At 40.5% G+C, this 23,880-nt stretch overlaps 1 protein-coding gene across 5 annotated transcripts in view; it reads left to right on the top strand.

The window, feature by feature from the left end:
* Window positions 1-23,880, top strand: part of LOC140478810 (myosin-IIIb) — a 174,884-nt gene that overhangs the window by 149,427 nt on the left and 1,577 nt on the right. For all 5 annotated transcript variants that reach the window (XM_072572231.1, XM_072572253.1, XM_072572223.1 and 2 more), the window contains 5 exons: window positions 1,524-1,705; window positions 4,003-4,092; window positions 14,665-14,830; window positions 17,252-17,605; window positions 21,828-21,953. In XM_072572231.1, the coding sequence (XP_072428332.1) occupies window positions 1,524-1,705; window positions 4,003-4,092; window positions 14,665-14,830; window positions 17,252-17,605; window positions 21,828-21,950 (915 nt within the window). In that variant the 3' untranslated portion in view covers window positions 21,951-21,953. The remainder of the gene's footprint in view (window positions 1-1,523; window positions 1,706-4,002; window positions 4,093-14,664; window positions 14,831-17,251; window positions 17,606-21,827; window positions 21,954-23,880) is intronic.

The raw sequence follows: 23,880 nt of genomic DNA, 5'->3' as shown, positions 1-23,880 counted from the left end.
TAAGAAGGAGACCAGAGTTGCATGCAATATTCCAAAACTAGCCTAACCAATGTCCCCTACAGCCGCAACATGACCTCCCAACTCTTGTACTCAGTATTCGAGGAAAGCATACCAAACTCTTCTATCTAACTGCAAAAACGGAGTTGTTTTTATGTATGCTCTAAAACTTATTTTGATGCAAAGAAATTTCAATTTACTTCAATCATTTTACATCTGTGGGAATTACTGTGATATTTCTATTTTTTTTCAATATTTTTGACCCCTGTCATCATCCTTATGAGGGTTTCATTCTGTTTTGAATCGTGCAGTAACTAGGATCCATATTTGGGTGATGGGACATTCCAAAAGAGTGGAAGAATCCAGCAAACATGTCGCATGGAAAGAAACTTTTCCCGTTTTTGCGGGTAGCGCCCACCTAAATTGGCAATCCCATTGGATGCTGGAAGTAAAAACTAGGGTTAGGAGTTTACCCACAATTGTGATATAGACAAGGATGGTCCTTGGGCCTTGGAGAGCCAACTCCAGTGGTGGCAGAGCCCAGAGTGACCATGCTGTGTGCTTTTGAGTGAGAGGCCATGAGGGAGGGGGTGGGGGAGAGTGATCACTATCAGCTGGAAGGCACCTGATGGTGCCAGGTTTTGGGGAGTTAGGGTGTTGGATGATGGGGAAATGTGTTGAGGGGAAGAAGTCCTGTTTTCTCCTGACCTATACAAGATGCTGTAAATAAAGTTCCCCTATAGAGTGAAAGAGTTCCTATCTTTGTTTTACTGCTGGGATTTTCTGGTAAGCCGATGCAGCAAATGTAAAATTTGAATTGGCTTCCCTGCTGTAATCTGGGAAATTGAATTTAATATATTAGTAAAGTGCAACACTGTTGAATGGCTTAAAACCCTGTAATACCAGTAATGGGCAAGTTGGAATCCCATTCCTTACTTTTCCATTCTCCATGAGCATTCCTCTCCCACTGTACCACAATGTTTCAATGATGTTTCAGTCCAGCCTTCCTGATCCTTGTGGTCAGGAATGGTCAACAGGCAGCAACTGACAACAACAACTTGCACTATAGCACCTACAACATTTACAGGAGAGCTGCCAAACAGAGCTTGACACTGAGCCACATTAGGAGGCATTGAGAGAGATAAGTAAAGTAGCTTTAAAGGAGAAAAGGGAGATGAAGAACCTTAGCAGAGCAATTCTGGTTTAGGGCCTTGGCAAAAGCAGAGTGATTTAAAATGAGGGATGATCTCAGGCAGAATTAGGAAAGCACTGATATCTGAGTTGTAGAACAAAAGGAGATGGATGCCAGGAGGAAATATATATGGGTTTGGAAATTTAGCATTTTAAAATGCAAGTGTTGCTTGTACTTGGATTGTCTTTAATGAGGATTCTCTGAATAAAAATGAGGTAGTATTAAGTGTGTAATCACTCCCAGGCTGTTGTTGACTGTAATACCTTGATAAAAAGTGCTCGTTGATTTGCGATGGAGACTCTGCTGCTGGTTGTAACTTCTGCCAATGTTTTAGGCAACGCCGTTTGATAATTCTCGAGACCACATGAACAGCAGCTGGTCACAGGAACAAGCCGATAAAGAGCACCAAATCAACCAGAAAAGAGCCACAATCCGTTGGTTCAAAGAGACTCAAGCTCGAAAAGTCATTCAGAATGGTACTTTCCCATGCTGGTTCCATGGGATGATTACACGGAGGTGAGTCATTTGGATATGCTTAGATTTTGCTGCAGCAACTCTGTGCTCAGGTTTGCTGTTTGGAATCACAATGAAGGGGATCAACTTGACGTTAAAGACCAGATCTTCACTATTGAATTATGTAGCTCAAGTTGTGTCTCAGAATACCCACCTTGATCAAATGTGACCTTTTTAAACCAGGAATGGCATAGAATCAGGCCAGCCAATCCCATACGTAGATTTGAGACATGGAAGGGAGTGCGCAAGTGCTGAGGCTGATTAAATGAGTAGGGCCCACCTTTGTTCTTTTGGACTTTGCTTCAGTTCATTTAGAAGCTGGTCAGCCATCTTACCTTCAACGCATACCCCAATACCAACCCCTATGTCAACACATGCCTCCAACTCTCAACCACACTATGAACCTGCAAGAGTTTCTCTTCCCATTGTTGTGTTTCTGTTCGCCGAGCTGGGAATTTGTGTTGCAGGCGTTTTGTCCCCTGTCTAGGTGACATCCTCAGTGCTTGGGAGCCTCCTGTGAAGCGCTTCTGTGATCTTTCCTCCGGCATTTGTAGTGGTTTGAATCTGCCGCTTCCGGTTGTCAGTTCCAGCTGTCTGTTGCAGTGGTCGGTATATTGAGTGCAGATCGATGTGCTTATTGATTTGAATCTGTGGATGAGTGCCATGCCATACAGAGAACAGCCAGGGAATTCCTAGAGGCATGGCACTCATCCACAGATGAGTTCTTTCAAAAAGACAAAAAGAAAATGAGGTCATATAAATTGGAACAATTATAAGGAAATTCAAATGAAATATTTGAACAGAAGATGCTCAATACTTACCAAACCTGTAAGAACAAAATAAACCAAACCCATGAGAAATAGAGATGCACTAATAATCTTCAGATTAATATCTTCAAAATTAAATTGAAAATTAGAATCACATTTTAATTCCAAAGATAATAAAAAGAAAACCTTCCAGAGGTAAATAGTGAGACTACAGGTAGTTCTTGGGTAACGCACATTCCAGCGGCATGATTTGGCTATAACGTCGCTGAAGAATTGGGGAACGGTATTTTCGAAAATACTTGCCTCTGTTTGCAATAGTGTGATTCCATTGGGGATGGTTTGCATGCTTCATTCTGTGCATGTGCCAACGTCAGCTGCTGACAGAGCAGCTTTCTGTGAGAGGTGCTGTACAGAGAGCAGTTTGTTTCATTACTAAATATGATTTCAACCATGATTTAAATATAATTTAGACTGAGCTGTACTATGTCTTAGCCTTTGGGTGATTGTGAGTGAGATTTATTGCTGGTCTGCCCCTGCCCCATTTTTCCCATAGGCCCCACTGTTTCTATTAAGCAAATTTCTGTCAAGTGAGGGTTTGCTGGAATGCAACTACCATATTTATAGGAGAAGTACCTACTCCTCTTTTCTATATATGTTATACACCAATGATCTCAACTTAAATTTGATGGCACAAGGGGCAAGTGAATGGTTAGCTAAAGAATCATTTGAAACCCTACAATATGGAAGTAGGCCATTCAGCCCTCTGACAAGCATCACACCCAAACCCCTTGCCCCACTCCTCCCATCCCCTTAACCCTGCATTTCCCATGGCTAATCCACCTGGCCTCCACATCCCTGGACACCGTGGGGTAATTTAACATGGCCAGAACATCTAATCTGTATATCTTTGGATTGTGCGAGGAAACTGGTGCACCCGGAGGAAACCCATGCAGACATGGGAAGGATGTGCAAACTCCACACAGACCATTCCCTGGGTGGGGAAAGTGGGGGAAGGTGGCTGGTTTTCCGATTGGGAAACCATGGCGACCTGCCTGCCAAGCTGAGTGGTTGGGGGGGCCACCAATTGCCCCAGTATGGGGAGGGCAAGGGAGTATTGTCTTTGTCTCCAGCTCCCTAATCCCTTCTCCACCATTGTCCCTAATTGGGAGAGGTGGGCCTGTAATATGTGAATGCAAAGTGTTTTGCAAAATGAGGAATAATATTGATTGAGCAAAGTTTCAAAGGAATTATTCCTCCCTGCCTCCCCATCATCCCATTTTCAGCAATCATTATATTTTTATTGTTCCTTTAAATCCTCTTAAAGGTCATTGACCTCTTCTGAGGACTTTACGGAATGGATAAGTCGGGTATGTGTTCAAGGAATACAAGATAAAAACTGGTACGAATCAACTCTGCCCTGTGTAAAATTTATTTTAAATATCTTCCCTTCTCACAGCTGCCTGTATTTAACCACTGTTTCTGTTTTTTAGGCATGTGTGCCAAAGTAATATATTTTTATACTCTGTTTTACAGAGAAAGTGAAGATTTGTTGGCAAACCAGCCTTTAGGCTGCTTCCTTATTCGTGTCAGTGGAAGTAGAGAAGGATACACACTCACATTTCGGTAAAGTTTCTTCTTTTTTCTTTTCAATTTAAAAGGTTATTGATGGAGAAATCTGACCTTAATTAAGCATCTGATATGTACTAAATTCAAGAAAAATATTAAAGATTGTAATAACAATCCAAATGGAAATAATCTTATTGCGAAGAAAGCTGATGAAATCAATAAGTACTTAATCATCATCTACAACTAAAGCAGTCATAAGACTGCAAGGCTAGTTTCAGTATGCTAATACAATATCTCAGAGTCATCAAGTCATACAGCCTTCCTCTGGGTCCTCCAAAGATATGCAGGTTAGATGAATTGGCCATGCTAAATTGCCCATAGTGTTCAGGGATTTGTAAGTTAGGTGCATTAGTCAGGGGTAAATATAGGGAAATGATTTTGGGTGGGAAACTCTTCAGAGGGTCGGTGTGGATTTCTTGGGCTGAAGGGTCCATTTCCACAGGGATTCTAAGATTCTGAAGTATGGAAACAGACCCTTCAGTCCAATGAGTCTAAACCAATCACATTCCCAAACTACACTTACCTGTGTTTGGCCCATATCCCTCTAAACCTTTCATATTCATGAACTTCTCCGAATGTCTTTGAAATGTTGTAACTGTACCTGCATCCAACACTTTCTGGAAGTTCATTCCACACATGAACCAGTCTCTGTGTTTAAAAAAAAGTTGCATATTGTGTCCTTTCTAAATCTTTCTCATCTCTGCTTAAAAATATGCCCCCTTGTTTTGAATTTAACCACCCTAGGGGAAAACCCCTTATCATTCACCTTATCATTTCCCCCTATGACTTTATAAACCTCTACAAGGTCATTCCTCAACCTCCTTTGCTCCAGTGAACTAAGTCCCAACCTCTTTATATAACTCAACCCTCCATTCCCAACAACATCCTGGTAAGTATTTTTTGAGCCCTCTCCAATTTAATAATAACCTTCCTATAACAGGGTGACCAGAACAGCACACTGTACTCCAGAACAGGCCTCGCCAACGTCCTGTACAACCTCAGCATGACCTCTCAACTTTTATACTCAATGCTCTGAGCAATGAAGGCAAGTGAGTTAAATGCCTTCTTAACCAATATATCTACCCTTGAGGTAAATTTCAAAGAATTATGTATCTGAACCCCTAGGTCACTCTATCCTACAACATTCCCCAGTGCCCTGCCATTAATTATATAAGTCCTCTCCTTGTTTGTGATACCAAAATGCAATACCTCTCGTTTATCCAAACTAAACTCCACCTGCTACTCCTCAGATAATTGTCCCAAGACAGTGGACAATGATGTCTTCTGTGAACTTACTAATGATGACTCCTATATTCTCATCCAAACTGTTTATATAAATGACAGACAAAAGTGAACCTATTACCTATTCTTGTGGAACCTCTCTGGTCACAGGCCTCCAGTCCAAAAAAAAACAACCTTCCACTGTCACGCTCTGCCTCCTACTGTCAAGCCAAACATGTATCCAGTTGGCAAGTTCTCCCTGAATCCCATGTGATCTAACTTTACCAAATAGTCTACTATGCAGACCCTTGTCAAAGGCTTTACTAAAGTCTGTGTAAACAACAACTACTGCTCTGTCCTCATTGGTCTTTTTGGTTACTTTGTCAAAAGTCTCAATCAAGTCTGAGAGACACTATTTCCCTTAAAGCAATGCTGACTATCCCTTCTCAGTCCTTGCCTCTCCAAATGCATGTGAATCCTAACTTTCAGGATCACCTCCAACAACTGATCCACCACCGATTTCAGGCTCACAGGTCTGTAGTTCCCAGCTTCTCTTTATGTCCCTTCTTAAATATTAGCCACCCTCCAGTCCTCTGGTATCTCACCTCTAGTAAAAGACAACACAAATATTTCTTCCCTAACTTCCCATAATGTCCTAGGATATGCTTGATCAGGTCATGGAGATTTATCCACCTTTTATGTTTTCTAAGACCTCCAGCACTTCCTATTCTGTTAAGCAAACTGTGTTTAAAACATCAATCTGCAAGTTCTCTAGTCTCCATTTCTTTTTCCACAGTAAAAACTGATGTGAGATATTAGTTTAGTATCTCTCCCAACTCCTGAGGTTCAACACATAGATGACCTTGTTGATCTTTAAGGGGACCTACACTCCTTTTGCTTTTAACGTACTTGTAGAATCTCTTTAGAATATCCGTAACCTTATCTGCCAAGGCTATCACGCATCCCCTCTTTTTTTTTTTCCTCCTAATTTCACTCTTAAGAGTGTCCCAAAATTATTTGTACTCTTCAAGAGATTCATTTGATTGCAGTTTTCTGTATCTAATGTATGATTCTTTCTTACTTTTGACTAAAACTTCAATATCTCATCCTAGCCAATCAGAATGTGTAGCAAATTTATCATAACTGTAAACTTTATTTTCGTTATCCTGAAAATTCCCAGAATTCCCTTTGACTTGGCATACTTTACATGGTTTTATTCCTTTCTGCTCTCATGTGCTCTCTGCCCATGTCAGAAAACTGAATTCTGATTCTTAATATGATAGCAGAAGATGCTGGAAATACTCAGCAAACGTGATGCATCTGTGGAGAGAGAGCGATACAGAGAGTTAATGTTTCAGCTTGATGCCTAATAAAGGTCCATGCAAAAGTCCATGGAGCAAATTTGGACTCCAAACATTGTGGCATCAAAAGCTCTTGCTATTTCTCTTTAACAAATCTGTCTTGCAATTCATTTAACTCACGTATTTCCAAGTGAATCATTTTGTGTGTCATTCCTTTTAACAGTATCCTCCCCACTGATTTCATGCTGACTGGTCTATTATTGTTAGACTTACCCTTCACCACTCCTTTTCAGTAACAGTGGCGTATTTGCAATCATCAGTCCTCTGCTCCTATATCTATGAAGAATTGTAAAACTGTAATAAGAGCCTCCCTTACCTCCAGTCTTTCTTTTCTCAACAATATAAGTTGCAGCATATCCAGACTGCATAGTTTCTACTTTATATGCTCCCATTCCTGACTCATAGGTAAAGAGGAGCTGAGTATTGTTTAAAGTGAGGAAAGACTGCATTAAGCTGGAGGACCAAGGGATTTGGAAGTCCTGGTGCATGAATCAAAGAAAGCTAACATCAGAATTCAGTAGGTAACGGGGAAGGCAAATGGCCTGTTGGTTTTTACTTCAGAGGAAATGGACAATAAAATAGAGAAGTCCTGCTAAAACAATATAAGGCAGACCACACCTGGAATACTTCTACTTTAAATGCTCCTACCCTGGACTCACTTAAATACCACTTCCTCTAATTTATTGCTATCCAGCTTCTGTATTAGCTCAGCTACGATTTCTGTTCCTATTTTTACTGTGGCACTGGCAATACCCTTTAGTGAATGCATTCAAATGCACACCTTCAGACATATCTAAGACTGTAAGATAGAGGAGCAGAAGCAGGCTATTCAGCCTGTTGAGGCTGTTCTGTCAGTTGGGGAGGTCATGGCTGATGGTCCTCCCCACCATTTTCCCTTTATTCCCTTACTGAATAAAATCCATCAGTCACAGCCTTGAAATTCTTAATGACCCAGTCTTGACAACTCTGTGCTAAAGAATTCCACAGATTCACCAACCTCGTGAGAAAAGATATTCTTCCTCATCTCTGTCTTAAATGGGTGACACCTTAATTGAGATTATGCCCTCTGGTCTTTGTTTCATCTTTCAATAAGATCAACTTCTATATTTCTAAATATACAAGTCCAACCTACTCAACCCCTCCTCGTGACAAATCCCTGCCCATCTGGAATCAATCTAGTGAAACTTCTCCGGGCTACCCCTAATGTCAGGACATCTTTCCATAGGTAGGGGGACTAAGCCTATTCTCAGTATTCCAGGTGTAGTCTGCCTTGTATAGTTTTAGCACAACTTCCCTATTTTTTAGTCCATTCCCATTGAAGTAAAAGCCAACAGGCCGTTTGCCTTTCCCATTACCTACTGAATTTTGGTGTTAGCTTTCTTTTGATTCATGCGCGAGGATCTCCAAATCCCTGGATCCTCCAGCTTTCTACAGTCTTTCCTCATTTTAAACAATACTCAGCCCCTCTGTACCTGTCAAATTGTATAACTTCCTGTTTTCCCTCTTTATATTCCATTTGCTGGGTTTTTACCCATTCACTTAAATAGGCTATATCCTTCTGTAGATGTTTTCTGTCATCCTCACAACCTGTCTTCCCATCCTTTTTTGTGTCATCTACAAACTGTTTGCACAAGATCATCTTTTTAATCTCTATTTGGTTTGCCCCTCCCTCATTCCATGTGCTTATCATTTTACTTTGTAGGCTTATGCAAAGCTTTGAATGCTTTTTTTATATTGTCCCTGATATCTTCTCGTGCTCTGTCTTTGACACTCTTGTTTGGTCTCCCTGAATTTCATGCCATTTTTAGCATTATCTGCTCCCATCTCTTTCAAGATTGTGGGTTTGTGAAGTTAGAATAGAGAGTTTGAATGCTATTGAGCCAATCAGAGCTCAGACTGTTCTCATCTTAAAACAAGATCAGATTAATTAATAGCCTCCAGCAAAGATGCCCTAGGTAGTAGTGATCATAGTATGTTTGAATTTTACTTTTGGTTTAAGGGAGACAAGTGTGCATCTAAGACGAGTATTTTAACTTTGTGATTTGTTTCATTGCTCTGTCAGAATTAATGGAGACAGCACACGTTTTTTTTTAATTGCACTGTTCTAGTTCAAAACATGTAAGTCATTCACGTTTAAGATCAATATCTGTAGTCACAGGTGAATTTGAACCTCCACAGGCCATTTTCTAGCTGGTCAGTGTCGTTGAGGATGGTAACCAGTTGATGGCTGGCTTGTCATCTTTGTTTTGTTTTTTAGGAGATGAAGAAAAATGTTTGATTTATGTCTATTTTTAAAAGTGTCCTTGGAGCTTTCCAAATTTCTAAAAGCATAGTCACCGTAAGCCTATAAACAAAGAGTAAAAGATAAAGTCACCATAGTCCAACCAGACCATCTGGCTACACTCTCATTAGAGAAGATGAGTGGCGGTGGTTTAACCTGAGAATCACCACATTTCAGGTGAGATGAGAGATTGAGAAATAGAGTCCTTCATTGTAACCTCAGCTAGTTTGGGAATTCAACCCATGCTGTTGCCATCATCCTGAATTGCTAACCAGCCATCCAGCCAGCTGAGCTAACCAACCCCCAACATATGCATATAGCAAAGCACCACTGACTGACCCTTAAAAGAATTTAGTTCAAAATTCATGCTGTTTTCAAAAAGAGCTGAATTATCTTTTACACTTACCTGAAAAGACTTGAATCTCTCAGGATCGAACTGAAGAGTCAACCTTGGTTTATCCTCTCCCGTGAATCCGAAGGGAGGAAATTTAACTCTTATTCTGTGAACTCTCTAAAGTTCACACTTGAGCAGAAAATTGAAAATGCTGCTTTGTTACAACTGTCACCTTTACCAATGAAACTGGTTGATGCTATGGTTTAGATGTCTTTAGATGGGATCTGCTCATTTCTGCATGATATAAATTTTTCCTGAGTGTATACAGTCTGTGCCAAGATGGTGACAACTTTGTGCTATGAGTGACAGTTTTATTTAGAAACAAGTCTTTTGAGGAAATGGAAAAATTGTTACACTTTTTGTGCTTTTGAGTTGGGCATTTGTATAATGTTGAGCAGAGTAAAGGGACCCTTACTCATTGTAAATGGAATAAAAATGAAGTGTTGGAGAGCAGGTCTGACATCTGGAGCAAGAAACTTAGTTAAGGGTTTAAATCCAATATGACTCTTCATCCAAACTGGGTCTTACATGATTCTTGATTATCTTGTACCTGATCTAGGGCTATTTGGTAGAGATTTGAATTAGAAAGCACTCTATTTGAGAGATGGTGTAGGAGAGAGGGGTTCAGATTTGTTGGACATTGGGACCGATTCTGGGGAAGATAGGACTATTGCAAAAGGGACGGTCTACATCTGAGCCAGGGCGGAACCAATGTCCTTGGGGGAGTTTTTGCGACTGCAGTTAGGGAGGTTTTAAACTAATGTGGCAGGGGACTGGGAACCAGAAGAGAAAACAAGTAGGCAGCAAGGTGGAGACTAGAAACTGTAAGAATTATGAAGATAACATTAATAAAGGGAAGAATAGGCAGAGAGCAGGTGAGCGCAAAAAAACTGGTGGCCTGAAATGCATCTACTTTAAATGCAAGGAGTTAGTGTGTAAGGCAGATGAACTTAGGGCTTGCATTGGTGCCTGGGAGTATGATATTATTGCCATCACAGAGACTTGGTTGAAAGAAGGGCATGATGATTGGCAACTAAATGTTCCAGGATATAGACACTTCAGACAGGACAGGGAGGGAAGTAAGAGAGGGCTGGTCAGGGACAATATCACGGCTGTGCTAAAGGAGGGCACTATGGAGGTCTTGGGTAGTGAGACATTTTGGGTGGAGCTGAGAAGTAAAAAGGGTGCAGTTACATTGTTGGGGCTGTATTACAGACATCCCAACAGTGAGCATGAGGTAGAAGAACAAATAGGTAAACAGATTATGAATAGATGTAAAGGCAATAGGGTAGTGGTGATGGGAGATTTTAATTTTCCCAACATTGACTGGGATACACTTAGTGTCAGAGGTCTGGATAGTAGAATTTGTACGGAGCGTCCAGGAGCGTTTTCTAGAGCAGAATGTCAATAGTCTGACAAGGGAAGGGGCCATATTGGACCTGGGTGTTGGGGAACGAGCCAGGACTGGTGGTAGAAGTTGCGGTGGGGGATTTCTTTCGGAACAGTGACCACAATTTTGGAAGTTTTAGAATACTCAGAGGGTGGTCCTAAGGGAAGAGTACTAAACTGAGCCAAGGCCAATTATATCAAAATAGGCAGGAGCTGGGAAATGTGGATTGGACACAGCTATTTGAAGGGAAGTCCACATTTGAGATGTGGGAGGCTTTCAAAGATAGTGCAGGATAGGCATGTCCCATTGAAGGCAAAGGATAGGAAGGGCAAGATTCGTGAACCGTGGATGACAGGAGAAATTGTATGACTAGCCAAGAGGAAAAGGGAAGCGTACATAAGGTCTAGGCAGCTAAGAACAGAACGGGCCCTGAAGGAATATCAGAAGAGTAGGACAAGTCTTAAACAAGGAATCAAGCGGGCTAAAAGGGGTCATGAAATAGTTTTTAACAAGCAGAATTAAGGAAAATCCCAAAGCATTTTATTCTTGTATAAGAAGCAAGCGGGTAACTAGAGAAAGGATTGGTCCACTAAAAGATAATGAAGGAAAGCTGTGTGTCGAACCTGAGAGAATAGATGAGATTCTGAATGATTACTTTGCATAAGTGTTCACTGAGGAGAGGAAATTGATCTATCTTGAGATTAGAGATAGAAGTTTGATTAGTCTGGATCACATTGACATAACTGGGAAGATGGTTTGGGTAGGCTAGAGGTTATTAAGGTGGACAAATCCCCAGGACCGGATGGGATCTGTGCCAGATTGCTGAGGGAGGCAAGAGAGGAAATAGCTGGGGCCCTGACAGATGTCTTTGTGGCATCCTTAAACACAGGAGAGGTACCGGAGAACTGGAGGGTTGCTCATGTTGTCCCCCTGTACAAGAAGGGTAGTAGAGATATTCCGGGTAACTATAGACCAGTGAGCCTGACATCAGTGGTGGGAAAGTTGCTGGAGAAGGTACTGAGGGATTTATATTTTAAAAATAATGGGCTTATCAGTGATAGGCAACTTGGTTTTGTGTGGGAGATATCGTGCCTTACCAACTTAATAAAGTCCTTCGAGGAAATGACCAAGTTGACAGATGAAGGAAGGGCTGTTGATGTCATATATATGAACTTTAGTAAGGTGTTTGATAAGGTTCCCCATGGTAGACTAATGGAGAAAGTGAAGTCAGATGGTGTGCAGGGTGTTCTAGCTAGATGGATAAAGAACTGGTTGAGCAACAGGAGACAGTAGTTGAAGGGAGTTTCTCGAAATGGAGAAAGGTGAACAGTGATGTTTCACAGGGGTCAGTGTTGGGGCCACTGTTGTTTGTGATATACATAAATGATCTAGAAGAGGGCATTGTTGGTATGATCAGCAAAAGCCTTGGGAAAAGTTGATCGGCAGAGAGATCTGGGAGTGTAGGTCCATTGTTACCCTGAAGGTTGCTGCACAGGTGGATAGAGTGGTCTAGAAGGCATTTAGTATGCTTGCCTTCATTGGACGGGGCATTGAATATAAGACCTGGCAAGTCATGTTAAAATTGTACAAGACATTGGTTCGGCCGCATTTAGAATACTGTGTACAGTTCTGGTCGCCACATTACCAATAGGATGTGGGCACTTTGGAGAGGGTGCAGAGAAAGCTTACGAGGATGCTGCCTGGTATGGAAGGTGCTAGCTATGAAGAGAGGTTGAGTAGGTTAGGTTTATTTTCATTAGAAAAAAGGAGATTGAGGGGGGACCTGATTGAGGTTTACAAAATCATGAAGGGCATAGACAGGGTGAAGGATTCAATAACGAGGTCATGCTTTCAAGGTGAGAGGTGGAAAGCTTAAGGGGGATACACGCAGCAAGTACTTCACACAGAGGGTGGTGGGTGTTTGGAACGCGTTGCCAGCAGAGATGGTAAAGGCAGGCACAGAAGATTCATTTAAAATGCGTCTGAACAAATGCATGAGTAGGTGGGGAGCAGAGGGATACAGATGCTTAGGAATTGACTGACAGTTTTTGACAGTATATTTGGATCGGCTCAGGCTTGAGGGGTCGAAGGGCCTGTTCCTGGGCTGTAAATTTTCTTTGTTCTTTATTTCTTAATATTAGTACATAACAGATTTATGAACACAAACTTTGAGAAGTGTGAACCTGAATCTGAGACATTCAGATATTTGAATCAGGAGCAGCAGTAGGCCATTCGGCTCCTCAAACCTGTTCCTGAAATTTGATATAATCGTGGCTGATCTGATTTGTAATCTCATACCTCCCTCGGTGTATCCCGATCTCAGCAAATTTTCTTTCATATAATCTAACTAATTTCCTTGCCATTCATTTTCCCACAGGGCTGTGTTAATGATTTTGAGGGGATTAAATGTAATATTTCCACGTTTTGCAGATGATGCAAAACTAGATGCAAGTGTCAGCTGTGAACAAGGTGCACAGACATTTTAAGGGAAGTTGGAGAGGCTGAGTGGGTGGGCAAAACATTGGCAGATGGAATACAATGTGAAGAAATGTGAGATTATCCATTTTTTGAAGACCAAAATATAGAGTATTTCCTAACTGGTGAGCAGGCTGGGAAATATTGCACTTCATAGAGGCTGAGTGTCCTTGTTAATGAGTTGCTGAGGGTTAATATGCAGGTACAACGAGCAAGAAAGAATGCAAATGTTATGCTAGCCTTGCTTACAAGAAGATTTGTGTCTGGAAGCAAAGATGTTTTACTGCAATTAAGAAATTAATATTATACTGAGCTTTGGTAAGATAACACTTCATGTACAGTGTTTTTGCCTGCTTACCCAACGTAATATATAATTGGTATAGAGAGAATGCCTTAATGTCCACTAGACTGGTTCCTGGGATGGGAGAGCATTGTCCTATGAGGAAATATTAAATCATCTGAGCCCACATTCTCTGGAGTTTGGGCAAGGGTAAGCTAATCTCATTCAGATATACATAATTCCTGCAGGGATTAACAGGATAGTTGTAAGAAGGATGTTTTCCCTGGCTGGGGATTGTTGACAACCCATGAAAGAGTCGGTCACTTAGGACTAAACGATGAGGAGAATGTCGTCTTTCAGAGGATGGTGAATCTTTGGAGGTTTACGTTCAGATCAATAGATTTCAACATGTAAAAAAAATCAAGGCAAATAGTGTTGATATAGAAGACCTGCCCCAATATCAATGAATGGCAGAAAGAGGTCAGGGGGCTGAATTGTCTGTTCTTCCTATTACGTATGTTCTTCTGTTCTTGGGTATATTAACAACTAAAACCCTTTAGTGATAGAAACTGACAGCCATCCTCAACCCACACCCACAGCAATGTGGTTGGTTCTGAACTGCCCTCAGATATGATCTGTTAAGCAACTTGATTGTATGAAAGAAGAGAGCTCAATCTCATAGCCTTTTATACCCAGAATAATGTCTATGATGGAGAGACTGTATTACAAAGAACACAGTTTTCATGTTTAACCATTTCTAGAGGGGGAAGGCTCTGCAGAAGAATCTTTAAGAATCAGAGCTTTATTATGATCGAGCAATTGCGGTGTAAAATTTGGTTAAAAGAATGGGCCATATTTATATATATTTTATGGAGACACTTTTTTTTTTATACAATGTCAATTGAATCCAAACATAGCCATTGCTTGGGATGAATAGCTTTCCATTTTACCTGCCTATCTTGCAAAGTGGTAAAAGAGCTTGAATGTGTTTACTAACCTGGTGAACCATGTTGCTACTTTAACCTGACATGAAAGGTGGTTCTGCTTCCACAATTCTGTCAAAACATAAGAATTAAAACTCCAATTGTTCAGTTGTATCTATCAATCAAAAACAAGACTATTCACCTCTGGTCACTCGTCATGTTATTACTGTGTTTTTATTTCCAGAGGTATAGATCGGTGCCGACACTATATGATTGAAATGCAACCTAATGGGAGGTATGTCATACTGGGAGAAGATAAGGCCCACCCATCACTACCAGACTTAGTGGACTATTACAAAACTGTTGGAATTCAACCATTTATGGAAGTTCTCACTACGCCTTGTGGTCAAGTAAGTAATCTGCTTCTGTACATTCCTTTGGAATCTTGGGGTGGTGTGGCCACATTATTCAAGCTTTTCTGGTTTTTGAAGCTTCTTATTTTGTTACACTTGTACATCTGAGCGTGTTCAGAGGACCTGATTCTTGCCATCTGTATCCTGCCTCTCAACTCTGCTGTATTGTTCCCAGCTCTCCTTCGTCTTCAGGCATCACCAGCAAGCCTTCTGATGACGTATATATCTTCCTTTTTCACTGCTTTCCTGGCACTGAGCAAGGAAACAGGCTGGTAATGTTCAAAACATGTTTTGTGCTTTGACTAGGGAGCCAGTGTGTGTGGCAAAAATATCAGATATCAGATATCATGGGGAGCATGTTGGGGGCAAAATAAGTGACCGTGAAGTTAAAGATATGAAAACATTTAGGAAGAGGGCGCAGACTGAGGCATCAAGAATTGAGAATGTGGTGTACACACAGGAGTATGATTTAGCCCTGAATGCAGACAGTATCCAACTCCATTATGATGGTCTTCCTGACTGTTGAAAATTGTGTGGTTAATGCTAAGAAATTTGAAACCTGGACAAATACTGGAATACTATTGGAAGTTTTCCAGATACAGCAGAGCCAATGTGAAAGCTTTTGTAAAGCAAGCAGATACATGAACAGATAAGTAAATGTCTGCTTTCTTCAAAGAATTTGTTACATTACCCAATATATCCCTTCAAAAGCAAATCATGATTGTGATACCGTCTCTTCTGTAGATTCTGCAGTCAGTCAACCTTGTTACGTACTTGCCTGGGCTGCTGATCTGACTTGCTACGAGAATCTAGAAAAGGATGTGGAGGCAAGTGAGAATACAGCGATAGGTTACAAAGACACCACCTAGGTTTATGTTCTAACCCAACTTCACACAAATAACAATATGAGCAAAAATAGATGCAAATTGACCTTTTAAGAGCATTTAGTTTCATTGTTCCAACGCCTAGGGGAAAAAGGTGACGTAGCAGTAATGTTACATGATATGTAATCTAAAGGGAATTGGTTTAACTTGTATTCTGGCAGCTATTGGAATTTAAATTCAATTTATAAGTCTGTAAAACAAAAATAGTTGTCATTCCTGAGACTAGCATCAATTGTAACAAAAGAATATTAGGTTCTCTAATGTCTTTTTAAGGTTAAAAAAAAATCTGGCAACCTTTCCTGGTCTGGCCTGCATGTAACTCCAGATTGACAGCAAGGTAATTAGCAGGAAACCTGCTGAGTTCAAGGGAAGTTGGGGATTAGCAGCAACATCAGGCCTTGCCGATGACATCTGGATTTATGAAAGAATTAAAAACAAAACACCACTAAAATTTTCATTTCTAAATTTCAAGTCCAAGCCTTTGCAATTATCATATAGCTACCCTATTTGTCCCTTTCCCCTGCTTCATTTCCATATCTCTGCAGTTTCCTCTCCTTTGAGAATATGTTCAGTTTTCTTTTAAAGTCTACTATTGAATCTTTTCGATCATCCTATGCATTAAAAATTTATTCATTTAACCAGTCACTCTAATCCTCTGGTTTTGACCATTCAGTTAGAGTCATAGCAATGTATAGCATGGAAACAAGCCCTTCGATCCAACTCGTCCATGCCAACCAGCTGTCCTAAATTAATTTGTCCCATTTGCCAGCATGTAGCCTGTGTTCCTCTTAAACCCTTCCTATTCATAAACCCATCCAGATGCCTTTTGAAATGTTGTAACTATCAGCTTCCACCACTTGCTCTGGCCCACGCACCACCCTCTGCGTGAAAAAGTTACCGCTAAGGTCCTGTTTTAAACCTTTCCTCTCTCACCTTAAGTTATTAGAAGTTGTTTCTCTTTATTTCTGTTTATGTTTGTTCTTGAAGTGTGACTATCACTGGCTAGGCAAACATGTATTTCCCATCCTTTATTGCCCAAGGGAAGAGGGTGCTGAGCCACCATCTTGAATCACTGCAGTGCATTTGCTGTTAGTACTCTGGTGTTGGTAGTCCTGTTAAGAAGGGAATGCAGTAATAGCAAAGGAGCAGCAAAAGTTCATCTAATGTGTGGCTTGGAGTTGAACTTGTAGTTGTGTATGCTTCCCATGCTTCTGCTGCCGTTCTCCGAAAGGGTAAAAGTGGTAGGTTTTGAAGATACTGCTAAAGGAGTCTTGGTAAGTTGCTGCTTTGCATCTGCTGCCACCAAGTGGTGGAGGGAGTGAATATTTAAGGTGATGGATGGAATGGTGCTTTGAAGAGTCCGTCTAGTTTATGAACTCCATTTACAATGTTGCTTAAGTCTCCAAGTTTATAGACTCGAGTGAAGATACATCTAACTTGCACTTAAAAGGTATTATGATATATCAACATAATATTGGGTTAATTTAACTCCCTTGTGATTTAAATGTGATAATGCAACATTTTTCCCTTCTAGAAATGTGCCCATGAGACAGATTATGAAGAGCTTAGAAACCTTTCAGTGAAAACCAACCCACAAGAAAAATTAAGTTCTGGTACTGCAGCTGATGGCTCAACTCATGACCGAGTGCACAATGAGCTGTCTAAGCTTTTTGTACCACCTGACTTGCCGTTGTCACTCCAACCTGAAATGTCTCCGGTGATTAGAAAGATCAGAGACAGAAAGCTTCAGGCTGCTTCTTCAGGTGGATCAGCTGCAATTAATTCCGAGAACGGGATTGAGGATGAGCACCAAGGAGGCAAACGCACATTCCCAAGGCTGTACCCTTCAATACGCTTGGCAATGAGGGAGATTCAGCAAGTTCATGAGGTATGTATATCTATTGTGTTGGCTTTTTGCTAGCTGGAGGGTTGGATTTCAAAGGTTTACTTTAATAAAGCATTGTATTCATAACTAGTTATTATAATGTGCTTTTTACTTTTAAAGTTGTTACTACATATTTTAGAATTCTCTTTGGTATATTTAGTACATATCACCCTGGATACCTTTTATGCAATTTAATGATCACCCTGAGATTTTAACATTGCTAGAAATTGGGTGCATTAGAAACAAGGTAGTGCTCAGCATGGAAACAGACCCTTCGGTCCAACCCGTCCATGCCGACCAGATATCCCAACCCAATCTAGTCCCACCTGTCAGCACCCGGCCCATATCCCTCCAAACCCTTCCTATTCACATACCCATCCAGATGCCTTTTGAATGTTGCAATTATATCAGCCTCCACCACTTCCTCTAGCAGTTCATTCCATACACGTACCACCCTCTGTGTGAATAAGTTGCCCCTTAGATCTCTCTTATATCTTTCCCCTCTCACCTTAAACCTATACCCTCTACTTCTGAACTCCTCACCCCAGGGGGAAAACTTTGTCTATTTATCGTATCCACGCCCCTCATGATTTAATTAATTGTGAATTTCTGACTATCTTCCAGTTCTCACATTGTTGGGGGAATACCAGAAATAACAATCTATCCCTGCCACTCCTGTCCCCTACTATTCTTCTTTTTATGCTGCCCGTTGATGACAATATCAAAGATGTGCCAGATTCTCCATGTGACACAAAGACAACCAGCTGTATCTCCCCAGCAGCTCTTTGGATCTTTCCACTGTATCTGATTTGTTAGGCTGCCTATTAGTCATCCAGACCTGGATGAGCAGGAATGTCCTCCGTGGGAAGACAGCAACCATTGTTTTCAGCCCCCATCACAAAGTCACAGCCTTTTTGCTGATTCCATCCCTCCATCTGGTAATTTGACTGAGGTGACCTTTTTCAGCCACAAACCCTCCATCATAAAGACCACCTATTTTTTAATTCCATAACATTGCTCCACCCCTAGCTCAACTAATCCATTGCTGAATCCCTCCTCCAAGCCTCAGTTGGACTTAACTATTGTAATGTGCTCCTGCAAGTCTACCCTCCTTCATCATGCCACCTATAACCGTAAAGTGTACCAAATGCCATTCACTCATTAGTCCTCTGCTCACTGTTCTACACTGGTGTTTTTTTTAATTCTCATGTCTTTTTACAACCCTACGTGGCCCCTGACCCTCCTTTGTCTGTAATCTCCACCAGCTGTACCACCCTCCAAGATATATATATTTACACTCCTGTATTTCTGCTCTTTTGAGCCTCCCCAGTTTTAATGACTAGTATTGGTGACTGCACCATCATCTGAAGGTCTGGAATTCATTCCATAAGCCGCAAGTCACTTTACCTTGCATTCCTTCTTTGAGGCGCTCCTGAAACTCTGCCTCTTTGGGCAAGCATTTTGGCCACCTGTCTTAACACCTCTTTGCATCGCTCATTCACTGTATTTTATAATAATTTGGACCGTTCGATTATTTTAAATGTTCTAAATAAGTTGTTTTTCCAATACCTAGTAACAGATATTTTCAGAAATGACTGACTAGTGTCTGAAAAAAGACTTAAATCTTGGCCATAGGGTATTTGACCATAAATCTAACTTGGATCTCCTGCCTTTTAACTGAGTTAATTTTTAAAAAAGGTAATTTTATGGATTTTGGGGGGGGTGGAATAATCCTTTCAAGAACCTTTTTCAATATGACACTGTTAAAGTAGTAATTAGTCGGCACTTATATTTTTATGTATCTTCATATTATTTGTTCCTGGGTTTGACTTTTTGAATTTGCATTTGTGGCATATGGGTTTTCTGAGTCTCTGAATAAGTATTTCTGTAGCTATGATAATTTCTTTTAAAACAGTGTGAGAGAGATTTCCTGGAAAGTAAGGAAGTAATCCAGTGAATCATCTTCGAAAATGTTGAGTTTCTCCAGCAATTTGTTTACATTGGGAGAATCCTAGAATCTCTACAGTGTGGAAACAGGCCCTTCAGCCCAACAAGTCCACACCAACCGTCTGAAGAGTAATATATCCAGACCCATTCCCCTACTGCTCTACATTTACCCCTGACAAATGCACTTAACCTATGTGCATTAGGCTACAATTTAGAAAGTCAAGGATTTAATATTTTTTCCTTTGATTAAGGGAAACATCCAAAACAAGGAGAAAATAATTTTTTTTTTTAGTTTGTTCAGCAATTCTGCAAGGTTCTCAGCTAAAGCTGGTTGTAGAATGTAGTTGCTCCTGAGAAAGGGAAAAGATAGTTTAGAATTGTTAAAAAACCTGTTACCTTGGTGTAAATAGTTTAGTAAAGGTTCCAAGATGCTTTTGAAGTTTTACCAGAAATTCTTTGGTTAAAACCCTGAAGGGATTATTTGAAGTTGAGAATGTATCAACTCAGTTGCTTCAGGAAGAGGCTATCAGATTCTTAAGACTGGGAGTTGAAGTCACAGTTAGTGATACATACAAGATGATAGGAATTCTCTCTAGTGTGAATACCATAAAGGAATGCTTTGGGGATTAATGCGATTATATTTTTATTGTCATTTGAAATTTTTAAATGTGTATGCATAAATTTGTTTTTTGCTTCTATTTCATTGCATTCCTCTTGCATAATTTATTTCTGTTTTATTGTTGAACCTGAATCTGCAGCATTACATGTTTGTGTTTCAATGCAAATCCTTTTTGTAAAACAAAAACATAATCTGAAGATCTGTTGTTGCATAAATCAGTATGGTGACCCTTTATTACTCTATTGGTGGTCTACTGGTAGGATTTAAGTTTCTGGTCTGTTTTTTTGTTCAGCCAGATGTGTGTCATTCGAGGAGAATTATAATTCCTTGTGATCTAATCCCATTTACTGAGATTTGCACAGCCCAAATCTCTCCAGAATTGGGTGAATTTTTTTGTGAACTATCTAATTTGTCAGAGTTAAATGGAAGTAGTGCTCCATGAATAAATTTCTCCCTTTTTTAGCTGATTAGTGTGTATACGGTACAATTTCTCCATACCACAGGGCTCAGTCACTCCCTAAATCATTTTATCATTTACTCAGTTTCCAAAATACTTAGTTTCTTCTCCAAAGTATTTTTTGTTGAATGCCCCTTTGAAGCTGACTTTTGTAGACTTGTAAATGAAAAACAACAATTCAGAAAGGCATCAGTACATTATCAGTTTCTGTAGGATGCTGCTGGTCAGGTGATAAAGACAAAGCTCAAGGAAATGCCAACATTAAAATTAAAATGAACTGCAGAGGCTGGAGGTACTGAGGAAAGCTAACGGCATGCTGACTTTCATAGCAAGAGGAATGGGGTATCAGAGTAGGAATGTTTTGCTGCCGTTATTCAGGGCCTTGGTGAGGCCACACCTTGAGTATTTGTGTGCGGTTTCGGTCTCTTGGTCTGAGGAAGGACATTCTTGCTCTTGAGAGAGTCCATGAAAAGCTTCATCAGACTGATTTCCGGGATGGCAGGACTGACATATTAGGAAAAACTGGATCGACTGGAAATTTGAAGAGTGGGCAGTGGGGAATCTCCAAGAAACACAAGATCCTGATGGGACTGGACAGGTTAGAAGCGAGAAGAATGTTCCTGATTTTGGGGAAATCCAGAGCTAGGGGTCACAGTCTAAGAGTAAGGGATAAGCCATTCAGGACTGAGCGGAGGAAGAACTCCTTCACTCAGTTGTGAACGTGTAGAATTCTCTGCCACTGAAAGCTGTTGGCACCAGTTCATTAGATACATTCAAGAAGGAGCTGGCATAGCTGCTGCAGCTAAAGGGATCAAGGGGAACGGAGGGTAAACGGGAATGGGGATACTGAGATTGCACGATCAACCATGATCGTATTAAATAGTGGTGCAGGCCCGAAGGGCGGAATAGCCTATTCCTGCACTTATTTTCTATGTTTCAATCTGAAGCAAAAGCAGAAAATCGCTGACAAAACTCAGCAAGTCTGGCTGCATCTGTGGGAAGAAAGTAGATCCGCTTCAAAATTGTTGAGTTTCTCCAGCAGTTTGCTTTTGTTGTTAATGTCAACATTAACCCTGTTTCTTTCCATTAGTTAAGTTGCTTATGAACGTTTCTGATAGTATGGCTTTCGTTGTGAGATATTTTGATTTCAAAGCATAATGAACAATCAAGTATTTGAAGTTTTAACCATTTTGTCTTGACAGCAACAGCCTACACTTCATGGCCCGAACAGTGGCGAGGAATTTGTACCAGAGCTCCCTCCCAAGCAGTTTAAGGAGCATCACAGAACTCAATTACCAGGATCAGAACACTACAATAAGAAATAAATGGTTTGTAAGATGTGGTTTGTAGACCTACATAATGTTGATATTCAGATTATAAAGTGTCTGAGCAAAAAAACCTGCAGGTTGCTGACCCATAATATTTTTATGTGTGACACAGGTATCTGTTCTGCTTCATGATCAACTCAGAGGCATAGCAAATAGGAGCAGGAGTAGGCCCTTTGAGCCTGCTCCGCCACTCAATACGACCAGGACTTATCATCCAGCCCTGTACCCTATTCCTGCTTTCTCCCAATACCCTTTGACCCGTTTAGCCCCAACAACTTTATCTAACTCCTTGAAAACATTCAATGTTTTTGCCTAAATCATTTTCTGTGGCAGCGAATTCCATAGGCTCACCACTCTCTGGATGAGAAATTTTCTCTTCATTTCTGTTATAAATGGCCTACTTCATATCTTTAAACTGTGACTGCTGGTTCTGGAATTCCCAGTCATCAGGATCCTCCTACATTTACCCAGCCTCATCCTGTTAGAATTGTTTAGGTTTCCATGAGAGTTCTCCCTCATTCTCAAACTCCAATAAATACAGCCCTAATTAATCCAGTATGTCTTCATGTGCCAATCCTTTCATTCCAGGAGTCTGTCTGGTAAATCTTCATTGTACTCCCCTGATAACAAGAAAAATCTTTCCTTGGATAAGGAAACCAAAACAGTGCGCGCTATTCCTGGTGTGGTCACAACAGCCCTGTGAAATTGCAGCAAGACATCCTTGCTTCCTGTACTCAAATCCTCTCCCTATGAAGGCTAATATACCATTTGCTTTTTTTCCATCACCAATTGTCCTATGTCCTCACTTTCAGTGACTGGTGTACAAGGATGCCTCCCCCTTTCTCAACCTATTATCATTCAGATATAACCTGCCTTCCTGTTTTGTTACAAAAGTGGATAACCTCACATTTATCCACATTATATTTCATCTGCCATGCTTTTGCCCAGTCAGCTTGTCCAAATCACACTGAACCATCTCTGTATCCTTCTCCCATCAGTTTCATGTCCTCTGCAAACCTGAATAGATTACATTTGAGTTTCCTCATCTCCATTATTAATGTGATTATTAAATCATAACGGATACTATTTTTAAACCTATTTCATGATAGATAGTGTGACGAAAAGCCTGCAGGAATGCTATAGTGAGTTGGTTTTGAATGATGCACTATGTTACTGAGTGATATAATGATGGAAATTAGATGTTTCTACATTTTGTTTCTTGGCAAATAAACTAATTAAATTAGGAAATTGGCGAATCATGATTTCAACGGAGAATGTATCAAAGAGGGATGCAAAAACTATAGTAGGTGAGGGAAATTCTGAGAAAGACCTTTCCTGTTAAGTGGGGAACTGCACTTATGTGGAGTACTGTTTTATAGCCCTTTCTTTGACTCCAGGTTCCATGCGAGTGCGGTTGTTTTGCTAGGTGAGTGGAATGATGTGACTTGATGTATCAGTAAAAAGCGAGGGCAAGACAATAAAGATTACAATGAAGCTAATGAGGATAGAACAGCTTTATCTGAAGGCTACTGCTTTCACTATCTCTAGGGATGAAAAGGTGGTGCTGACCTCATTTAACACGGGGAGTGGTTAATGATTTGCTTATGAGTGTGTTTTTGCACAATTCAGGCAAATATCTCCAGTAATGATGGAGCTGTTCCTATTTCACTTGAAATTGGAAGAGATGGTGAGGCCAGACATGTTCATTGATGAAGAATGGTTTCATTTTGAATCTATCAGTGGTAATGAGATAACATGTGGATTAGATGAGGGAATTTTTGAAAAGCACCACTGAGACAGAGCTTTCTGATGAAAATACATGTGAGTGAGTTTAGCTTCAACCCCTTCTCTTTTCATCCAGTCATATTAATTTATCTTATGGGGTATCTATGCCTGTGAAGGAGGTAACAGAAGAAAAATGTGTATT

The sequence above is a fragment of the Chiloscyllium punctatum genome, chromosome 1 (assembly GCF_047496795.1).
Source record: "Chiloscyllium punctatum isolate Juve2018m chromosome 1, sChiPun1.3, whole genome shotgun sequence".
Lineage (NCBI taxonomy): Eukaryota > Metazoa > Chordata > Chondrichthyes > Orectolobiformes > Hemiscylliidae > Chiloscyllium > Chiloscyllium punctatum.
This window is presented reverse-complemented; position numbering and strand designations above follow the sequence as displayed.